At 44.5% G+C, this 17,513-nt stretch overlaps 1 protein-coding gene across 6 annotated transcripts in view; it reads right to left on the minus strand.

Annotated features, from left to right (window-relative positions):
* Nucleotides 1-781: 781 nt before the first annotated feature.
* The window catches only part of LOC121599639, a 58,363-nt gene continuing 41,631 nt past the window's right edge, over nt 782-17,513 (minus strand). For all 6 annotated transcript variants that reach the window (XM_041927603.1, XM_041927604.1, XM_041927602.1 and 3 more), the window contains 3 exons: nt 16,492-16,692; nt 4,187-4,365; nt 782-3,537 (listed from right to left, as the gene is read on the minus strand). In XM_041927603.1, the coding sequence (XP_041783537.1) occupies nt 3,016-3,537; nt 4,187-4,365; nt 16,492-16,692 (902 nt within the window). In that variant the 3' untranslated portion in view covers nt 782-3,015. The remainder of the gene's footprint in view (nt 3,538-4,186; nt 4,366-16,491; nt 16,693-17,513) is intronic.

The following is a 17,513-nucleotide window of genomic DNA, read 5'->3' on the forward strand; positions in this document are numbered from 1 at the left end:
TTGTATGTTCCATCGTGACTGTGGCGCAGATTATTGCAACAACTTACCAGTGTACACAACATTATAATGCATAAATGCCCCTCGTTCAGAGGGCTGTATGTAGGGCATCGTTTTCAATATGTTACTCCAAAATGGGTTAATTTTTCTTTGCTTTTTTGTTAATATTTCCGTTTTGTTTATTAATTTAATATCCTTATTTAACACTTATCGCTTTGTTCCACTCTATCTCTCTCTCTCTCTCGCTTACGTTTATCTTTTTATTCGTGTTTTATTTGTATTATGTTTTTGTTTGGAAATGGCATTCATGTCCACCTGTCAACAACACGACAAACATATTGCCAAATAAAGTTCTTTTTCATTTTACAATTATTTCCCATTTTTCAACCATAAACCTTTCCTGTGTTGCTACGTTTGCGCCTCTGTCTGCCTCTTTATTCTTTCCTTCGCAGTCTTATTTTCCCTCGAAAACGTGTGCACTAAATGTGTGTTCACTTTCGGGTGTTCGTTTTTGCCGAACGATGCGCTTCGAATGGGCTTTTATGAATTGTTTGTTTTGTTTTGATTTTCTTTTTGTTTTGTCACATTTTGTTCGGCACTTTGTTTCAAAGTTAGTTCGTTTAGGATCGATAGCATACAACTTGAAACGTTTTGCGTGTGTGTGTGTGAGAGAGAGAAGAAAATTTGAGAAGGAGATTTGTTTTCTTGTTTTAGCTAAGCACATTCTTATCTATTTTCTTCGGGGGGAGTTTTCATCAATAGAGAGTTGTTTCTGTTTTTCTTCTTCTTGTGTTAGTTGTTTTCCATTTATTTGTATCTATTTTACAAATGGAATAATTTTCTTTATTTGAAAACTCATTTCTTATTGGTTTATTTCAGGTCTATTTTTTGCATACAACACAAATTTAAAAAAAAATTAAAATTGTCGTAAAATGTTTCTATTTCATACTCTCCCGTCATGCAGCATTTTCCTCCCAGTCGGAAAATGCGAAGCTGCCCTGCTAGACAGTTTTACATATCGTTATCATACTCTTCAATTATTCATAACCTTTCACGGGCTTGCAACAGTCCTCGGCCAAGCTTGAGCCCACCGAATGCAAATGCTTGAGAAGGTGGCGACAGGGGCACCATTGGAAACAGGTTTCGCAGGTTACAAATTTCGCGACATACCGACCGGAACGGTGTCCTTTTGCCGAGGTTCGGGGCATATGTCGCGATTCGCACCAGGATTTAGCCTAGCCTAGGGATTGTGGCACCGGATCGATAAAGTGTCTTTCGCGCGGAGGAGAACGGCGTTTTCGTGTGTTCGTTTCTCTTCTGCGTAGGGCAGATGTTGCTTATGGTCGTGATAATTGTTTTATAGTTCAGACAATCTGGAAATCACGAGCAGGAGATGTCTTTGGAGAGTTGTAAAAGTGGAAGTTTGGGACGGTGTATGGTCGATGTGTGTGTGTGTGTGTGTGTGTGTGTGTGTGTGTGTGTGTGTGTGTGTGTGTGTGTGTGTGTGTGTGGTTTGGATGGTAACATAGAGGCAAGGAAAGTTTATGCAATTACGTTTGACTAGTTTTGGCATCGTCGTCGGTTTTTGTTTCGCTTTTTAACCTAACACACCTACGATTCGTTTTTGGCACATTGTTTTATTACTAGCTGTTACCTAAATTGACTGTTGTAATTACATTGCGCAAGGGGAGGACACGTTCGTAGTACGAAGGTTGTAGAACGAGAGAGCGTAGAGCCTTACCATTTAGCAGGTAAGAGTAGAGCGGCCATCACCAAGGCCCAGTACGTAAGTAAGAACGATTAGAAAGCTTAACGAGCGAGCGATAAAACGTACAATAGCGGAGAGAGAAATTTAACCAATACAAAGCAATTGATAGCAGTATTTATCTACACTTGAAATGGATTTGTAGCTTTGTGTTTTGTTTGCACCATTTCTCGTTTGAATGGGTTTAATCCTTTTTTTTTAAATTGATGTTTCATCTTACACTTTCAAAGACAGCATCATTTACACATTTTTCGGAACGTAAACCAGTAGCTCAACGTGTTTGTTTTTTCTTCCTACACCACACACAAGACAGAATGAGATGGTCGTCCTACAGTTTAGCACGAAAACGAACAGTATTTACAACGTTTTGATTTATTTAATAATTGCGTATTTAATAACCGTGAATGCGCGAAACGCTTCATAATTGAATCGATGAAATGGCTTCGAGCTTTTTTCTTGGGCGAAAGCTCCTGTACGATACCGGTTCCTGTGCGAGGAGGATGTACATAAATTGAACAACAGTTATTTTTTTAAACACTTTTTACATCGAAAGGGAGATGGTTTCTCTTGTCGGGTTTAGTTTTACTTTTTTTTTGCTGTTGTTGATGTACACACGAAAAATAAGGTAATATATTATGTACAGAATTGTTTGATAAATGAACTTGTTGCTTACAGAGCTTTTTGAATGTGAGCTGTATATTTTTGTGTAAAACTATCCAACATGTACGGAAGTATGATATTAAATTAGGAAGAGATGATGTTTAACAAATTATTCAAGATGATTTAGTATAATACGTTGACGAAGCTAAGCTATGTAACGGTTCTAATTCTCGCTCAAAGAAACATACTCCTTGCACATTGCAAGTTTACGGGGAAAACCTCTGTAGAGCGAAAAAGGAACATTCTCAAAATGATTTATGTGGCACACTAGCTGAGGAATGCTCCAAGTATCCCCTGACTCGCCAACCCCTCGCCTTTGAGCAGGAGCGTCTAAGACGCGCCTGCCCGCTCCGAAACAAGCAACATGAACAACGTGTAATATCCGGTCGAGCGCTAATCAATCACTTCCGGTCATTTTGTTTCACTCCTGCCCGGAGAGGTCCCGGGGGCGAATTCGAGCGGCTTAAATTCGATTATGCCGTCACCTTGACGGTCCGAGTGCACTGCATTAAGGCTGCAAAATACAGCACAGGCATTAAACAGTACACAGCAGCAAACGCTGCGCTTTACGCCTCGAAGCGGGCGACACAGCGTTACAGTGTCGATCGTGCCAGCCAAGATGCCGGGCCAAGAATGAAGCCGGTCCGTCCGACAACCCAGTGCAGTAGCATGCAGAGCAATGATGCGGCGAGCAGGCGGTGGGCGGGCTGCAACCTTACGGTGGATCCGGTCGATCCGAAGATGGGAAAATGAATCTCTTCCGGCTCCATCAGCTCCTCGTCATCGTCCAGCCCGTTGCCCGGCACGGTGTTGATGGTGTTGGGACCGAGCTTGTACCCCGACAGGCCACCGTTAATGTTCGACACGGCATTGCTGGCGGAGGAGGAGGACGAAGCAGAAGAGGACGAAGAGGTGGCTGACGATGAAAACGAGTTTCCCGCTCCGGAGTGGGTCGTTTGGGTGAACGGTTTGTGCCGCTGGGTGTAGTTGACTTTGAAGACGGCTTCGGCGACACCGGCGGGCGAGGACACGACAAAGTAGAACGTTCGCGGGACCTTCTCGTGCATGTGCACGTAGGTCAGACGTGCCTCCTTGCAGTGTGGCGTCGGCAAATCCTGTGTCGAGAAAGCGTGGTACATACGTGGGTGTGTGTGTGTGTTGTTAGAAAGGCACAAATGAGAATATTGCAATCGTTTCGGATGCTTTCGGTTGCAATTGCAACCAGTGCGGGAGTGGGTAGCAGCGGGACCGGATAATGGCAGGGCGATGGAGGGCTGGAGTTTGAATTTTGATAGCAAAGCACCAAAGCACGGCATAGCGTGTGGGAAAATCCGGCTGGGTGAAAAGAAGAAAAAAACTAACAAGAGATAAAGGAAAGGAAACCTCAAAATGGAACCATTTTGATATGAGGTTGCGAAAGGTTCACGTTCCACCTTGATGTGGTCACGTGCGTAATCATCAGTTGCAACGAGAGTGGTTTTTGGCTGTTCGTCAAACCCCCAACACTAGACGCTCAGTGCCGAGCGCCGGGGCCGGGGCTCAAAATAAATCATGTCCCAGTGCACGAAATGATCGGGTCACTAACATTTTGCTAACGTTGCAATCAGCATGCATTGCAAACATCTTAATGTGCACTCTCATGGTGAATAAGGTACTTTATTTGAAGATGTCTAAAAAAACTAAATAAAAAAAGGGTAATTTTAAATGCATTCTAGGAATTCTTTGGGGCTGGATGAAGCGTTGGCTTTGATTTAGGTCTCTTACCGTAAATCCGTAAGCAATAACTTCACCACCGTACTGGCTGCCGGGCGTGTAGATGCGATCACCGTGAAGCCACCGTGCGGCATAGGGAAGTGGACTGGCACAAAACTCTACCGAAAGATGCAGCGGCGATCCTGCCATTGCTGCAGGTGTTGAGTTACGGGCTGCTACTCTTGGAATACCTGCAAGAATTGGATATAGAGCGAAATTTAGAGCAGAGCTGTTGGTGGTGTTCAAAGGAATAGCTGTAAGATATGGATATTCCGATAGTTTCATATCAGTAATTGCAATTAAATGATCCTAATTGAGTTACATTTCGAACAATTCACGAGATGAAATTCCAATTGTTGGCTATAGTTCTTCAACTTTGGTTGGAGAAGACAATTGATCGGAATTGATTGATGCATTAGGACTTGCATCCAGCTAAAATTATCTCTTGCTTAGTCCGATTCAATCTCTCCACGAGTAAACCACTAAAACAGCATTAATTCTAATAGGCATTGGTGTCCATTGTGTTCTACAAAGCGTTGAATGATAATCGAATGTGGTGAAAATAGTTCATCTCAATAATATCTCAGTTCATAGTTTCTTGGTTGTTAGAAATACATGTAGAAGATATCTTAAGAGTTTACATTAAACTATAAGACTCGCTAGAGGATATGCTCTCCAAGATCCTGATGTCGGGAAATGTTTGCTTAAAAATCTTCAGGATACCAACAATTCCAACTCTCTCGCAACCCAATAGAGCTTTAGGCTCCAGCTGCTCAGAACGTTGTTAACCGACAACTTTTCCAAGTCGTTTGCAATTATGAGAATGACATTTGATATCTTTGGCATTTTTAAAATTAGTGTCTAAACTTTCCGCTTCAGCTGAAAGATAAGCCTTCGCTCCAAAAAATTCCAATTATGAACTGATAAACACCGTAGAAAAACCGTCGCATAATATTAAAAGCCCTGAACGGTGTTGGGGTGTTGGAAAAACACGCTCACTTCACTCGCTCTTCCCGTACACTGCTGGAAACAATTGCGTCGCATCGCCCATGCACCAGCACCCACCATACACCATCTCCATGACGACCGCCGGTGGGTATGGGTGGTCGCCTTTTTTCCATCTGATTTTCAATACCGAAAGCAATGAGGCAGAAATGCAAATGTGTTTTGCCGTCGCTCCCGTTCGTTCCGGTAGAACGTTGTGCGGGACCAGTTTGACAGCGCGCACTCGTCGTGCCCGTGGGCATCATAAATGTCATTACGGTTGATATACATCTCAGCACATCTGCATTTTTATCGCCGGCGTGGGTGGGCCGAGAAGGGAGAAGGTGCACATATATTCACATTTACCGTCCCCACCACGTGGCAGCATCTCCATGGCCGGGAGGCATGTTATTTTGCAGCAGATTACTAGTTCGGGCTGGCAGGGTTTCTTAATCAGTTGGGAGGATGGGGCAGCAGCAGCAGCAGCAAAAAAGTGGAAAACTGCTGGAGAGGAGTGTGGGACAGACTAATGAAGTAGTCACGAACTGGAATGTGTGAATATGGTCGCCAGGATGGAGAGTACTTTCGTGGTGTTGAACCTCCTCAGTGCGGTCATTGCACCGTAGAGCCACATTGAAGGGTTTTGTGAGTTGTAGTGGTTTGAATGATGAATAGACGGATGAATCACGGTTCGTGTTGGGGAGTTTAAATATTTGAAAAGGATTTCAGTCAACACTCAAATGAAATATTGCTAGATACAGAAAAGAACTAGAACCGTTAATTTATATTTCTGTGAAAGAATTTGCAGTTTATTGAGTTTCAGGAGCATGCTCCTAGAAAACTACAACAAAAAGCTTCATTTTCTGTATATTTTGTAATTTTATTCCAACATTCTAGTTATTTGAAATTTCTCGAATGATGTTCAACAGCACTAACAAATCAAGGTAGCCAAATTCACCATCTGCGCTATCATTTGTGGCCATCACCGGAATAAAAAGGCAGCAAAAGAATCAAAACTCAGCCTTCGGTACAATGCCGCCTGGTGCAATCAATATAATCGCCAACATAATCGTTTCATTTCCCAAACCATTATGCGAACCTCAGGCAACGGGCGCATTCCACATTGCTAACCAGAACCGGGCTTTTGCTGGTATTTGTACTTCTCGTCCCACCCACCCGCCCCCTCCCCGAGCAGCAAAAGTATCCTTTTCTGCCCCTGATCTGATCGAATTACACCGTATAACGATTCGGTACCGGTAGCGGTCTGGCATTGTGTTTTCTGCTGGAATGGTTGTAGCAATTTGTCGGATGAAACTATTAGCAGATTATTATTTTACCAAATCTTGCAAGACATCATGCAAAAAGCCGGAGCGGTTCTGGTGCCGTATGTGTGTGATTGTGTTTGTTTGGGGCTATACTTTCCCTTGCGTGAGAATACTACCTGGAAGAGGGATTTGATTTCAAATCGGATCAAATGCTCTCTGGATGCGGAAAGGTCCTACCGGCAACACGGGAAGCTCACAGTGCAGTTTTGAAGTGATTTAAATGTTATAATTGAGTTTTATCTATCTTTCCATTCAGAGTACGGCGGGATGCATGTTTGCATGAAAGAAGAATGCAACAAATATTGTTCATGGGGGTATTAAATTGCAACGACCTAGATTGTGAGACTGCATGCAGCGTCATCAGTTTTTTTGATGTGTTCTGTAAAGATAATTGAATCTACATTTCAATATTTTAATATCGAGTCTAATGCTGATGTATTAAGTGTTTGGATTCATCGAGCAAAAAAGCATCCCACAGTCATGAAAACGCACACAATGCGTCAACAAGAATACAAGCGCGCAAAAAAAACACATTGTATCACGTGCCCGACGGGTGTTCGATATTGGAATTCTAATTCTATTTCTTGTCTGCTTCAGTACAATTTGGCAATGGTTGGCGTGGTTCTACTCGGTTTTTTTTCTCGCTGCAAGTCTGCCACCGTTTGAAAGTTAGGATCTAGTGACTCAACAACGGGACGGAACGGAGATCAGCGTCAATCTTAATGATTTCAGTATTACAGAGGAGTTGCAGGGATACTGGGGGGGAGGGGGTTTACGGTCGCACCAAGATGTGTCTGGTGTTGATAGATATTTTCCCTTTCGTTATTTTTTTTTGTTCATACCAAAGGCCAACACGCCCAAACCCGAGCGAGCGAACGCGTAGTGGCATCTGCTTACTTCTACCACTCCACTACGTCACGTGCGCCGGCACGTTGAAATGAGCAAACGTTTCGTAATGCAATAAAAATCGAATCGAGTTAAGCTTAATTTACTGCTCTGTCATGTTAACTTAATTCTAGCTTCGATTTTATTTTAGACAAGCTTTCGCAGCATTCCGATTTCGATTTTGGGCCGGGGTTTTGCCAGCGGGGAGGGGGGGAGGGGGGAGAGCTTTCATCCGAGTACGGATGGGCGAAGGGGGAACTCGCTTTCTGCGCCTATACATTTAGCATCCGGCTGAATGGAGTTTCTCGGAACTCGTTCTAAAGGCTCTCTGGCCCCCGGGCATGCCGGGGCGAACCTTCGAGCCGATAATGACATTTATGACGAAAAGATGAAATGATGTTGACAATAACGAACAAGTAAACAGGGTTCGGGAGCAAACGGTGGGTAGCGAGTTCGCGTAAAGTGAGCAGACGGGATGAAGGTGACATGCCATTCAAGGATACGGCTTGGGTGCACAACAGTATTAGTAGAAAACAACTTTAAGGTAATATTTTAAATAGTGTAAAATGAGTTTAAATATCAATCTAAAATTTTTCAACATCTTATAGGATCAATAGAGGGAATCAAATAAACTCCGAAAATCAAGCTGACTGCAGTTCCAGCCCCCAAATCCATAAGAAGAAATCATTTCGAGCAGAAAAGCGTCATCAAATGAAGTCGAAATTTCAATTTGCCCAAAAACCTCCGATTGACAGGGGAAATTAGACATCAGCAGCATTTGCGCTTGATAGCGGGTACGAAGTACCTGTTCCCCAAATATCCCAATTCTATTTCTCTTCGATTAATGCTCGTGCTGCATCGTAACCAAAATGCCTTCCTACGTACGTGTACGCTGGAAATGTGTTTTTCTCTTCTCGAAAATCAGCTTAAGTAATTTTAATTCAATCATTTCCATGTCGTCGTCCGGGGGGGTTTGAGCAACGGGGCCTGAGATGTGTGCATCGCCCGGTTTCGGCAGGGACGTGAAGAATGCTGCAAAGCTGGAATATTAAGGGATTATTTTTTGTACTTGGTCCTCTACTTGCTGTTATTATTATTATTATTATTTGCCTGTGCCACTGGAACTGCTACGGGGAAGGCAGCCGAAAGGGAATGTTGCAACGATGATGACGTTCACGGCATAACCGGATCCGATTCTCCAATTCCATCCGTGCGGTGGGTGTGAAGGAGAAGAAGGAAGAGAGATTTGACTTCCTTAAGCTCATCCGGCGGAACAACCCCTTGCTTTTCCGCGAACAATATTTGCTCGGCATGCACACGCCCGAGTCCCCGACTCTCGGCGGCTTATGGTGATTATCTTCGATTTCAATTTTCAACTTTTGCCCTTGCCACGGCGATGCTGCAACCCATTCGTTGCCGCTCGAAATGGATCGTGTCCTCGCTTGTCGAACGAATCCATTGTCAATACGCTGATAAACCTCTGCGGTGCCCAAATCGTTGGGTCGATGGAAGTATGCAGGAAAGATTGAGAAGGTTAATTGAAATCAGGCACAGCAATTTTATCGTGAGCGCATTGCGTTTGCTCTTTCAGTTCAGTTTCCAGTTGCCATAGGGAGGGTTTTTTCTCTCTCTTTCTGATGATTTGATTTTGGGGTGTGTCGGAGTGAGCGCAATTGGCGCCCTCCTTCTGATGATGCTTTCGAGTCTCGAATTTTTCCATCTCCCACAGTTGGTTCAATATTTCATCCTCCGCAGCTAGCAGAAACAGCAGTCGGAGCATCACAGGGCTGATTTTCCACTTTTCCACTCGTAGGTTCTTCGTCCCACGCTCTGAAACGGGCGCCATATCTTTTGTTTGATGGTAGTTTTAATCTTGTAAATGGTATGGTAATATTTTAATTATCCTAATAGCTTTGTAACCTCAGGCAGGGCACGCGCAGGGTGAATTGCAGAACAAGAGAGAGAGAGGGAGAAGAGTTTACTATCGTAGGTGGCGGCGATGCCTTTTCTTCGACGAAAGATATCGACCTCCAAAAGTTGAGGATGGTAGTAAAGTCGCTGTTGTTTTTCTGTGGTAAATAGAACATTGGCAGAAGCTTTTCCAAGGTTTTAAGATATTCTGTTAGCCGTTATTTCTCGTTTTTGGAAAAGGAAAACAAATTCTGTGAGGAGTGATCTCGACTGGAATTGAACCATGATTGAACTTGCAGGTGCTGGCACGCTTATTCAATGGACTATTGAGCGGCATCCATCTGAATAAGTTCATTTTGGACCATATGATGTTCGAAGAGTTTGTCCAAAACGGGATATAAATTAAAAATGTCATTTAAAGCATTTTTCTTAAAGTTGAGGTAATAAAACCGGAATAAAAACTTATGCAACATAGAAACTGAAGACGCATTTTCCTTCATTAATGCTGATTGAGCATAAATAGCTCCATACACTGAATGTTTGTGTGACAAATTTTCTCCCACATTTCATCTCGCTGCAACGGTGACAAAGAGCACGCACATGCAGGCTACCAGGGAAAGTGCTTTCTTGATGGAGCAGCACCGAGAATCCTTTCCATATTCGGGTCCTAAGTGGTTAAAAATAGAATCCAAAAAAGCTCCAGCCCATTCTTCTACCAATTTGTATTCCAAAACGTTCCGACGGTCCAGCACCGGTTCCCTCTTACGGGTACGGGTCGCCACAATTTGCGTGACGGACCAAATGGCTTGTGGAATAGGTAAATTTTCGGTCCATTTTCTGTCATCATTATGATTATTATTATTGCACCGGTAGTGGCAGCGGCAAGCGGGATGGAAAGAGTGAGCGCCTTTATGCCTCCGGACAGTGCATGAAAAATAGGACCAACTGAAGAACTTTTCCTTCGGTCGCTGTCGGGAGGTTTTACTTCCCATTTTCTTGTGTTTCCGTGCACTTTCCTCCTCTCTCCCCCCACTGGTTTGTCCTGGTTTTCATCCATCGCCATCATAATATGTCAAAAGATGGCTCCTGGGCAGTGACAGAAAATGGGAAAGATAGCACACAAGAGAGTTTTTGACCATTTAACTCGGGATCTGGACCTTCGACCATGGCAAACTTGGTGCGGGACGCGAGATGGGAAGAAGAAGAGAAGATGAGTTTGGCGTGGATGGGGGAAACAAATGGTGCTCCACCGCATACGAAGTACTTGCTCGCGTCCCTTGCCCGGGTTGAGGAAGGCAAGGGAGAGGGAGGGCTTGTGGGGGGCTTATTTTATTGCCTTCCTTTTGTCGCAGCAAATCGGAATAAATTTGACATCAAGTGAGGCGCTGGCTAATGTCAGAAGAAGGCCTGAGGGTGGGGGGAGGGAACGGGGATGGGACATGCCGCCGTTTGCTGGATGAAAAATTGGTGGCCCCGCGGCTACAAATTGTTCGGCTTCGGTTTTCCGGGCGCGCCCAATTTGTTCGGTTGATCGATCAGTTTTGGCATTGAGCTTTTGACTGGGAGCCGGGGGGAGGGGGAGCACATAAAACTTGAAAAACATTGTAGCAAAGAGAGAAACACACACACACACACACACAGCAAAGTTGTCTCGAAGTGAAGTTTTTGCGCTTGTGATTAATGTTTGCGGAGTAAAAGTTGCCGCTTTATGGTTGCCAAATAAGTACCGGAGAAAGAAAAGATAGCGTTGCTGTTTTAAGACATTTCAATAAGCGATAAAGCAAGTGGATGAAAAAATAAAATAAAACCCCGGCACTGTTAATAGAATGTGTCTCTCAAGAGTGTGTCGAAAAAAGGCAGAAGGCAAAAAAAGGGGTTCGAAGAAATATATGACGCTGTCGGTGCGAAAAGGGGATCAATCATTTCCGAGCGAAAAAGGGTGCACCGGATGCGAACCATTTATATTTTCCACTCATATCTACAGCGCGTCCAGCGTCCGGTGACCTTCGGCTGCGGGACGGTTTGGTCGGGGAAGACCATTAAGACACGATACACCGCTCGTTTCGGGGGGAAAATGATTAGTGTTCTACTTTTTCAATCCCCCTTTTATCAGCTGGCGGGAGCATATCTTCTTGTGTCATTATATTTCTTTGTCTGCACAGCACAGAAGAACTACACCAACGGGTAGAAGTGTTTTGTGGCGGGGCGGAAGCGGAGGAAAGCAGCGTCATTAGTCAGCGTCAAACAAATTTGGCGAAACGCGTCTTGACGAGAAATTAACGAAGATTGTGAGCAGAAGTGACCAGAAGAAGTATCCGGAGAGTTTTATTTCATTTCCAAATGGAAATCGTCCTACTTTCTGGCATTGCTTTCATCTCTTCGGCCTTTAGACACGCTCCAATCTCCACTTGGGGCGGTGCTTGACAACTTGACTGGCAGGAAAACCTCGGTGGTAATGCATTTATAATCGTCACGATCGTCCTTTCTGGTTGTAATTGATTCGAAATTATATGGCTAAACGATAAAACATTGTGAAGCCACCATTTGTACAAACTGTGCAGTGCTCTGTGTGTCTGTGTGTGTGTAATGGAAGATGACAGTTGTAATGGTTTGGACTGTTGTTTGGGGCAGCCCGAAGACTGAAGCATAACATTATCGATAGGTACACAATGTGGCTGAATAGCGAATGACTTAAAGTGCTGACACTATAATCAGCCTTTCAAGCAAACCTTTAGGCTGGAAATGTTTCCATCGGGTCAGTGACACACGTCATGACTACTGGCTAATGATAGCCATCGAGCCATTACTTTGATTTTGTGGCATTCACCTTCGGTATGAATATTGTAGCCTCTTCTAGGGGTGCAGTGGAACATTGATTTAATGGACTGTTTTGACGTTCAAGAATTGTGTACTGTTTTCGTAGAAGTAATGTACTTTAGAAATCACGCAAATAAAACACTTAATGTGTTTGTTGAGACGTTATCTACAGCACTCTTTCTTTCGCCCGCAGTAAATTATTATTAATAAAAACAAGCGTTTTTTAAGCTGCCTTTGAGTTAGAATTTCATTAGGAGACGCTAAAAAATCTGCCACTTGTCTTGGGCTAAGGCGTAAATTTAAGGAGTAAACTTTCTTCTCTCCCGTAGCCGCGATCGTGAGCCTTCGGAAATGTTCGGCCAGATCAGTGTTGGACGTTGTCCACACTAAACATTTACCGCGTCGCCCTCTGTTGGCATTTACAGGGAACAACACCTTCTATGCGAATCGATTGTCAATAATTATTAATGTTGCACACTGCAACAGGATTCTTTCATTCAGCCGAAGTAAATTGTTTTTATTAAAACAAGCGTTTTTTAAGCATCGATATTTTTATTTGCGAAGCTAAAAATCCGTTGCTTGTTTCGGGCTTAGGAGAAAGAATGAACTTTGTTCTCTCCTGCAGCTTTGATCTCGTAAGCGTTCAGGAATACTCGGCCCGATCAGTGTGGAACGTTGACCACACTAAACGCGGACCGTGTCGCCCTCTATCGATAATTATTAGGAACAACACCTTGCGAGCGAATCGGTCGTTAATAATAATTCTTCTTCTTCTTCTTTGGCACAACAACGGCTGTAGGTCAAGGCCTGCCTGTACCCACTAGCCTGTACCCACTACCCACTGTACCCACTTACCATAGCAGAATAGTCAGTCCTACGTATGGGGGCTCGGTCTATTCGGGATTTGAACCCATGACGGGCATATTATAAAGTCGTACGAGTTGACGACTGTACCACCAGTCCGGCCCAAATGAATATATTCTTAATGAATATTTATACAGGCGATCCCCGAGATACACGGTTAATGGGGACCGAAAACGGCCGCAAAATACCGCGTATCTCGAATTTCCGCGTAAGTCGAATCTCGTGATTGCCAGCTAAAATATCACTAATTTTCGTGCAATTTTGCAAGTAGGATAGCCATCAAATTATTTATTTGATATATTTCTACTGAATTGAACAGTTTTAAGCCTTTTGAAATGGTATTTCACAGTCGATCAATACGGAAATTATTTGGTATTTCACAATGGATGTGTCAAATCAGTACAATTTGCTAAAAAAACTGTCAAATTTGGAAAACCGCGTGTCTCCGAATCCGCGTATAAGAGGTACCGTGTATCTCGGGGACCGCCTTTATATTTAAAGGAATTCAAAAGATAAGTCTTTCGTTTTGACTCAAAAATAAGAATTCAAAAGATTAAAATTAAAATATTGAAATTAAAATATTAAAATAAGAATTCAAAAGATAAGTACCAAATTACTTTGAAAGATGAAGTCCAGCTACTAGATTCGTCAATGGTCAAACGTTTAAGCCAATATTACAATGTAAGCAAGCATCTTTCTATCTATAAAGCCAAAGTAACTCTGCGTTCAGTGGTATATAGGATACTTCAAACATTTTCTTGCAAGTCAATTGCATTTCAAGGTACACCTGGATCTTCCACCTGGTTGATGGTATGTGCAATGCTGCCCTTTCTAGAGCCATTTCCAACTAAGTGAAGGGTAGTTGTGGAATAAAAACGATCGCCTCTCCCCACAACACAGTACATAGTTAGTCGCTTTCGGGAAGAAAAATGGCATCCAGGCACGGAGCATACTACATTCAGTTTCTGCAAAGGCAGTGGACTTCTTTAGAAAATCATTCTTTACTTCAGCTGGACAGTGGCTTGCGCTTACCGGCACGAGCTCTTTATGATTGACCACGACCACAGTGCGCACAGCAACCAGAAAAAAAGCAGTCTAGCAACTCACATCCGCATCATGCACTTCACATTACGGATTGCAACTTCCACAAACACACACACACACACACACACAGCGTGGCACGGCGAAGTGAAAAGGAAACTCCCCGTACAAAACTGCTCCAATAAGCGCAGTAAGGCTTGTTTTGGTCAGCACTGCTTGCAAGTAGCGGACGGCTTGCCGGAAATCAGGATGGATGGATGGGCAGAACAAGAAGCAAAAGAAAGCGAACTACACTACAAACATGAGCATAAAGCAATGCTTCTAGGGAAAAACGGCAACTACCCGAATGAAAGAAATTGAAACTGACTTTCTTTTCTTTGCCGAATTGCCCATTCCACCAAATGCCTCACTAATGCCGCCAATTTTATCTCCCCAAGCGAAACGAGGCCCCAACCGCCGTGTACAGAGCCTCGCTGTTCAGCTGCTATTCAGCGCACACAAACGGCACGAATTACTGCCAACACTCCAGACATATTTCATTTCGACTGCGAAGATTTCGCTTTTGCGCGAAACGTACGGTCTAGACGTTGATGGTTTCTTTTTTGAATTGGCTGTTGTTGTCTGCGTGGCTCCGATCCGTGGGCAGCAGACGTCCAGACGAAATGGGCCAGTGTAGTTGCATATCTTGCAGGGGCGCTGCTTTTCATCTTCAGATAACGTCTTTAATTTAAAGCAACTGCACTCCACTCAACGGTGGAGCTTTTCGTGAAGAAAGCAGAGGTAACCTCATTGCCCCCAGACGGTACTTACAGTTGGAGTTTTGTTCATTAGGGGGTGCTCTCTTTTTTAAACTTTATTGAATTGAGCGCCATAAAACACAACTCCACTGTGTGTGCGAGGACAAAAAAGTAGTGATTTGCAGATCGAAAGGACTGAAACAATGCCACTCGATTATTCATTGACCGATGACGATTGTAAACGATGCCAATCCAATCCATTGCAATCCGTTGTTCCATGCATTGGAAATTCAGCCGATTGTGTACCATTTTTCGCTTGACGGGTTTCAGCTCACAGAAAGCAATCGTTGCGAACGATTCAAAACAGAGCGTGGAATCGTAGAATAAGGATTTACAAAAAAAAAAAAACAAACTCCCACTGCCAGTTAACCACCACCGCCGACCAATTTCCCCCCAGTGCCTTGTTTCGTTCGGTGTATTGTTGTTTTTCCTGTCCTGTTTTTTTCTTACAATCACAAAAAAGCTTGTGCACAAAGCGCAAAACTGCATACAGATCGCGTGCGCGCGCGCTCGTTTGTGTGTGTGTTTTGCCCCGGTGTGAGACCGTTTTTACAGCCTCGGGAATGATTTCTCGATTGCCCACACGAAGGGAGAGCCAATGGACAATAATGTTAGGTTAGGTATGGTCTGGAACCTTTGGCCATTTGCCAGCCAAAGAGCCACCGACCCATAGCACGACCCGATGGGACAAATAGCTTCGCTGTCCCACAAAACGGGGAGCAAGGGGTCTGGGACATCGCTGGGTCCAATGGACAGCAATAAATAGCTCGTTGCGGTGTTGCTAACATAAAGTTCCGGATGAGTGAGGGAGGCGGTGGTTAGTGAAGTCTTGCCTCTATGGACCTCGAACGGCCCAAATGGTCTGAAGGGTCTATAGATATGGGGTTCGTTCTTTGTCCATCCGGGGGTTGCCTGAGCCCGCGAGAAGGATTGAAAGGACGGTCTTTAGTCGCTTTCCCCAAGATCCAATGATCCATAGGTCAACGGTAGGAAAGGCTGAACCACGATGCAATCGATTCCACCCAGATCCGCCCCATTTCACGTCCGGCGCAAAGCATCGCGCAAAGCGAAACAAAACGGAAACACGGCATCCACGGTCGTGTGCAACCCGGCCCAGAACCGGGACAGGAACCACACATGCCAGCCCAGGAGGGAAAAAAGTGGTCAGTTGTGGTAGTTGTTGTGTTTCATTCTTCTATCCGTTTTCCATCCACACAAGAAATGCAATTGCACCGGAATGGATGAAGCCGGTGTGGTGTGTGCGAGTGTGCTGCGGTTTCTTTTTCGGTATCGCTTCCGGTCCCGGCAAAGCAATTGGCTCAGGTCGGCGAGGTCACTCGGCTAACGAATGCGCCTTTATCGCTTTATTTCGCGGGCTATTCACGGGCTTTGTAGAGTCGTTGAGCAAAAAAAAAAGGTAGAATGAAACGTAGCCAATATTCAATAACCTCACTAGCTTGGAAACGCTACCGAAACGAAGCGCGATCGTTTGGCTTTGTTTGAGTAGCTTGAGAGGGTTATTTCGCTCCTTTTTTTGTTTGCCCTCTCCACTGCTAGCAAAAACTGTTTCGAGTGCACAATTAAAAACCAGTTGACCCATTCTGCTCCGGAACGGGCCGTGTACACTAGGAATTGTAGGAATGTAGCACCAGTTTTGTTTTCTCTCTCTCTCTCTCTCTCTCTTACTTCTTACCTTTAACCGCAACCGAGGCTGTCGGCTGCAGTTCGAGCTTTTTGCGGCCGGCACCGCTCTGGCCGACACATTTGTACGTGCCAGCGTCCTGGTAGACGACGTCCTTTAGCGAGAATTGACCGGTTTGGGTGTGCCGGCCTGCGCCCGGTCCCTTCACCCTGGCCGATGCCGAATCCAGATGTGACCAGCAGCCAAGCGATCCTGAAATAGAAGTAAAAAAAAGGAAAGAACGCTATTGATAGTGCATAACAGTTATTGAATTCGTGCCACTACCGTGAAGGTAGATTTTGGAGTGTTGATAGAATTAGAATGGTTTAATTTAAAGATTTCCGTGTAGTGGAAGGCAAACAGTTCAGGTTTCGTTCGTTCCAACTTGAGGCTGGAGCATTAATTAGGAAAGTGGGAAAACGAAAGAAAAAAAAAAAGCTGAACAAACTGAACCGTTGCTGTGGTAAGCCCATCAGAGCTTTCCTTACACACACACCACAAAACAAGCCACCATCGTCGCTTGCTACGACCCAGCGCTTACCGTACCGTGTACATCAATTGCCCCGGTTGCAATAGTTCATTTCCGAGCACTCGAGAGCAAACTTTTGCGGAGAACGGGCCCGTCGGTAGGCGCGTTGCTCGGTTGAGTGCAAAGTTTGCCAGGTTGGCAATAGGCCTGGTAATACTATTTTTCTTTCATTACCATAAAAAAGTGAGCTCAAAATCGGATCATTGCAAAGTTTCTGCCAGCTTTCAGTCGGCTCAGTCGGCTTCGAATCGACCGTGGCTCAAGACTATGCGGCCTTGTCTAGACGCTTTCGGGCGGCGGCCCCCGTTATGCCAACGTCAGTGTTCGTGGGGCGTGGGGTGCAACTGCTCCGCTCGCAAGGGCTAAGCTCTTGAGCTGTAATTTTGATTCCATTTGCCCCGTTCTCTCTCGCTAGTTGGAGTGGCATCGCGGCGTGCTGGATCAGTATGTAAATCATCTGACTTTCTTCCAGAGCGCAGGGATGGGATTTGGGAGCCTTGCAAAA

This window comes from Anopheles merus, chromosome 3L (assembly GCF_017562075.2).
Source record: "Anopheles merus strain MAF chromosome 3L, AmerM5.1, whole genome shotgun sequence".
In the NCBI taxonomy this organism is placed as follows: Eukaryota; Metazoa; Arthropoda; class Insecta; order Diptera; family Culicidae; genus Anopheles; species Anopheles merus.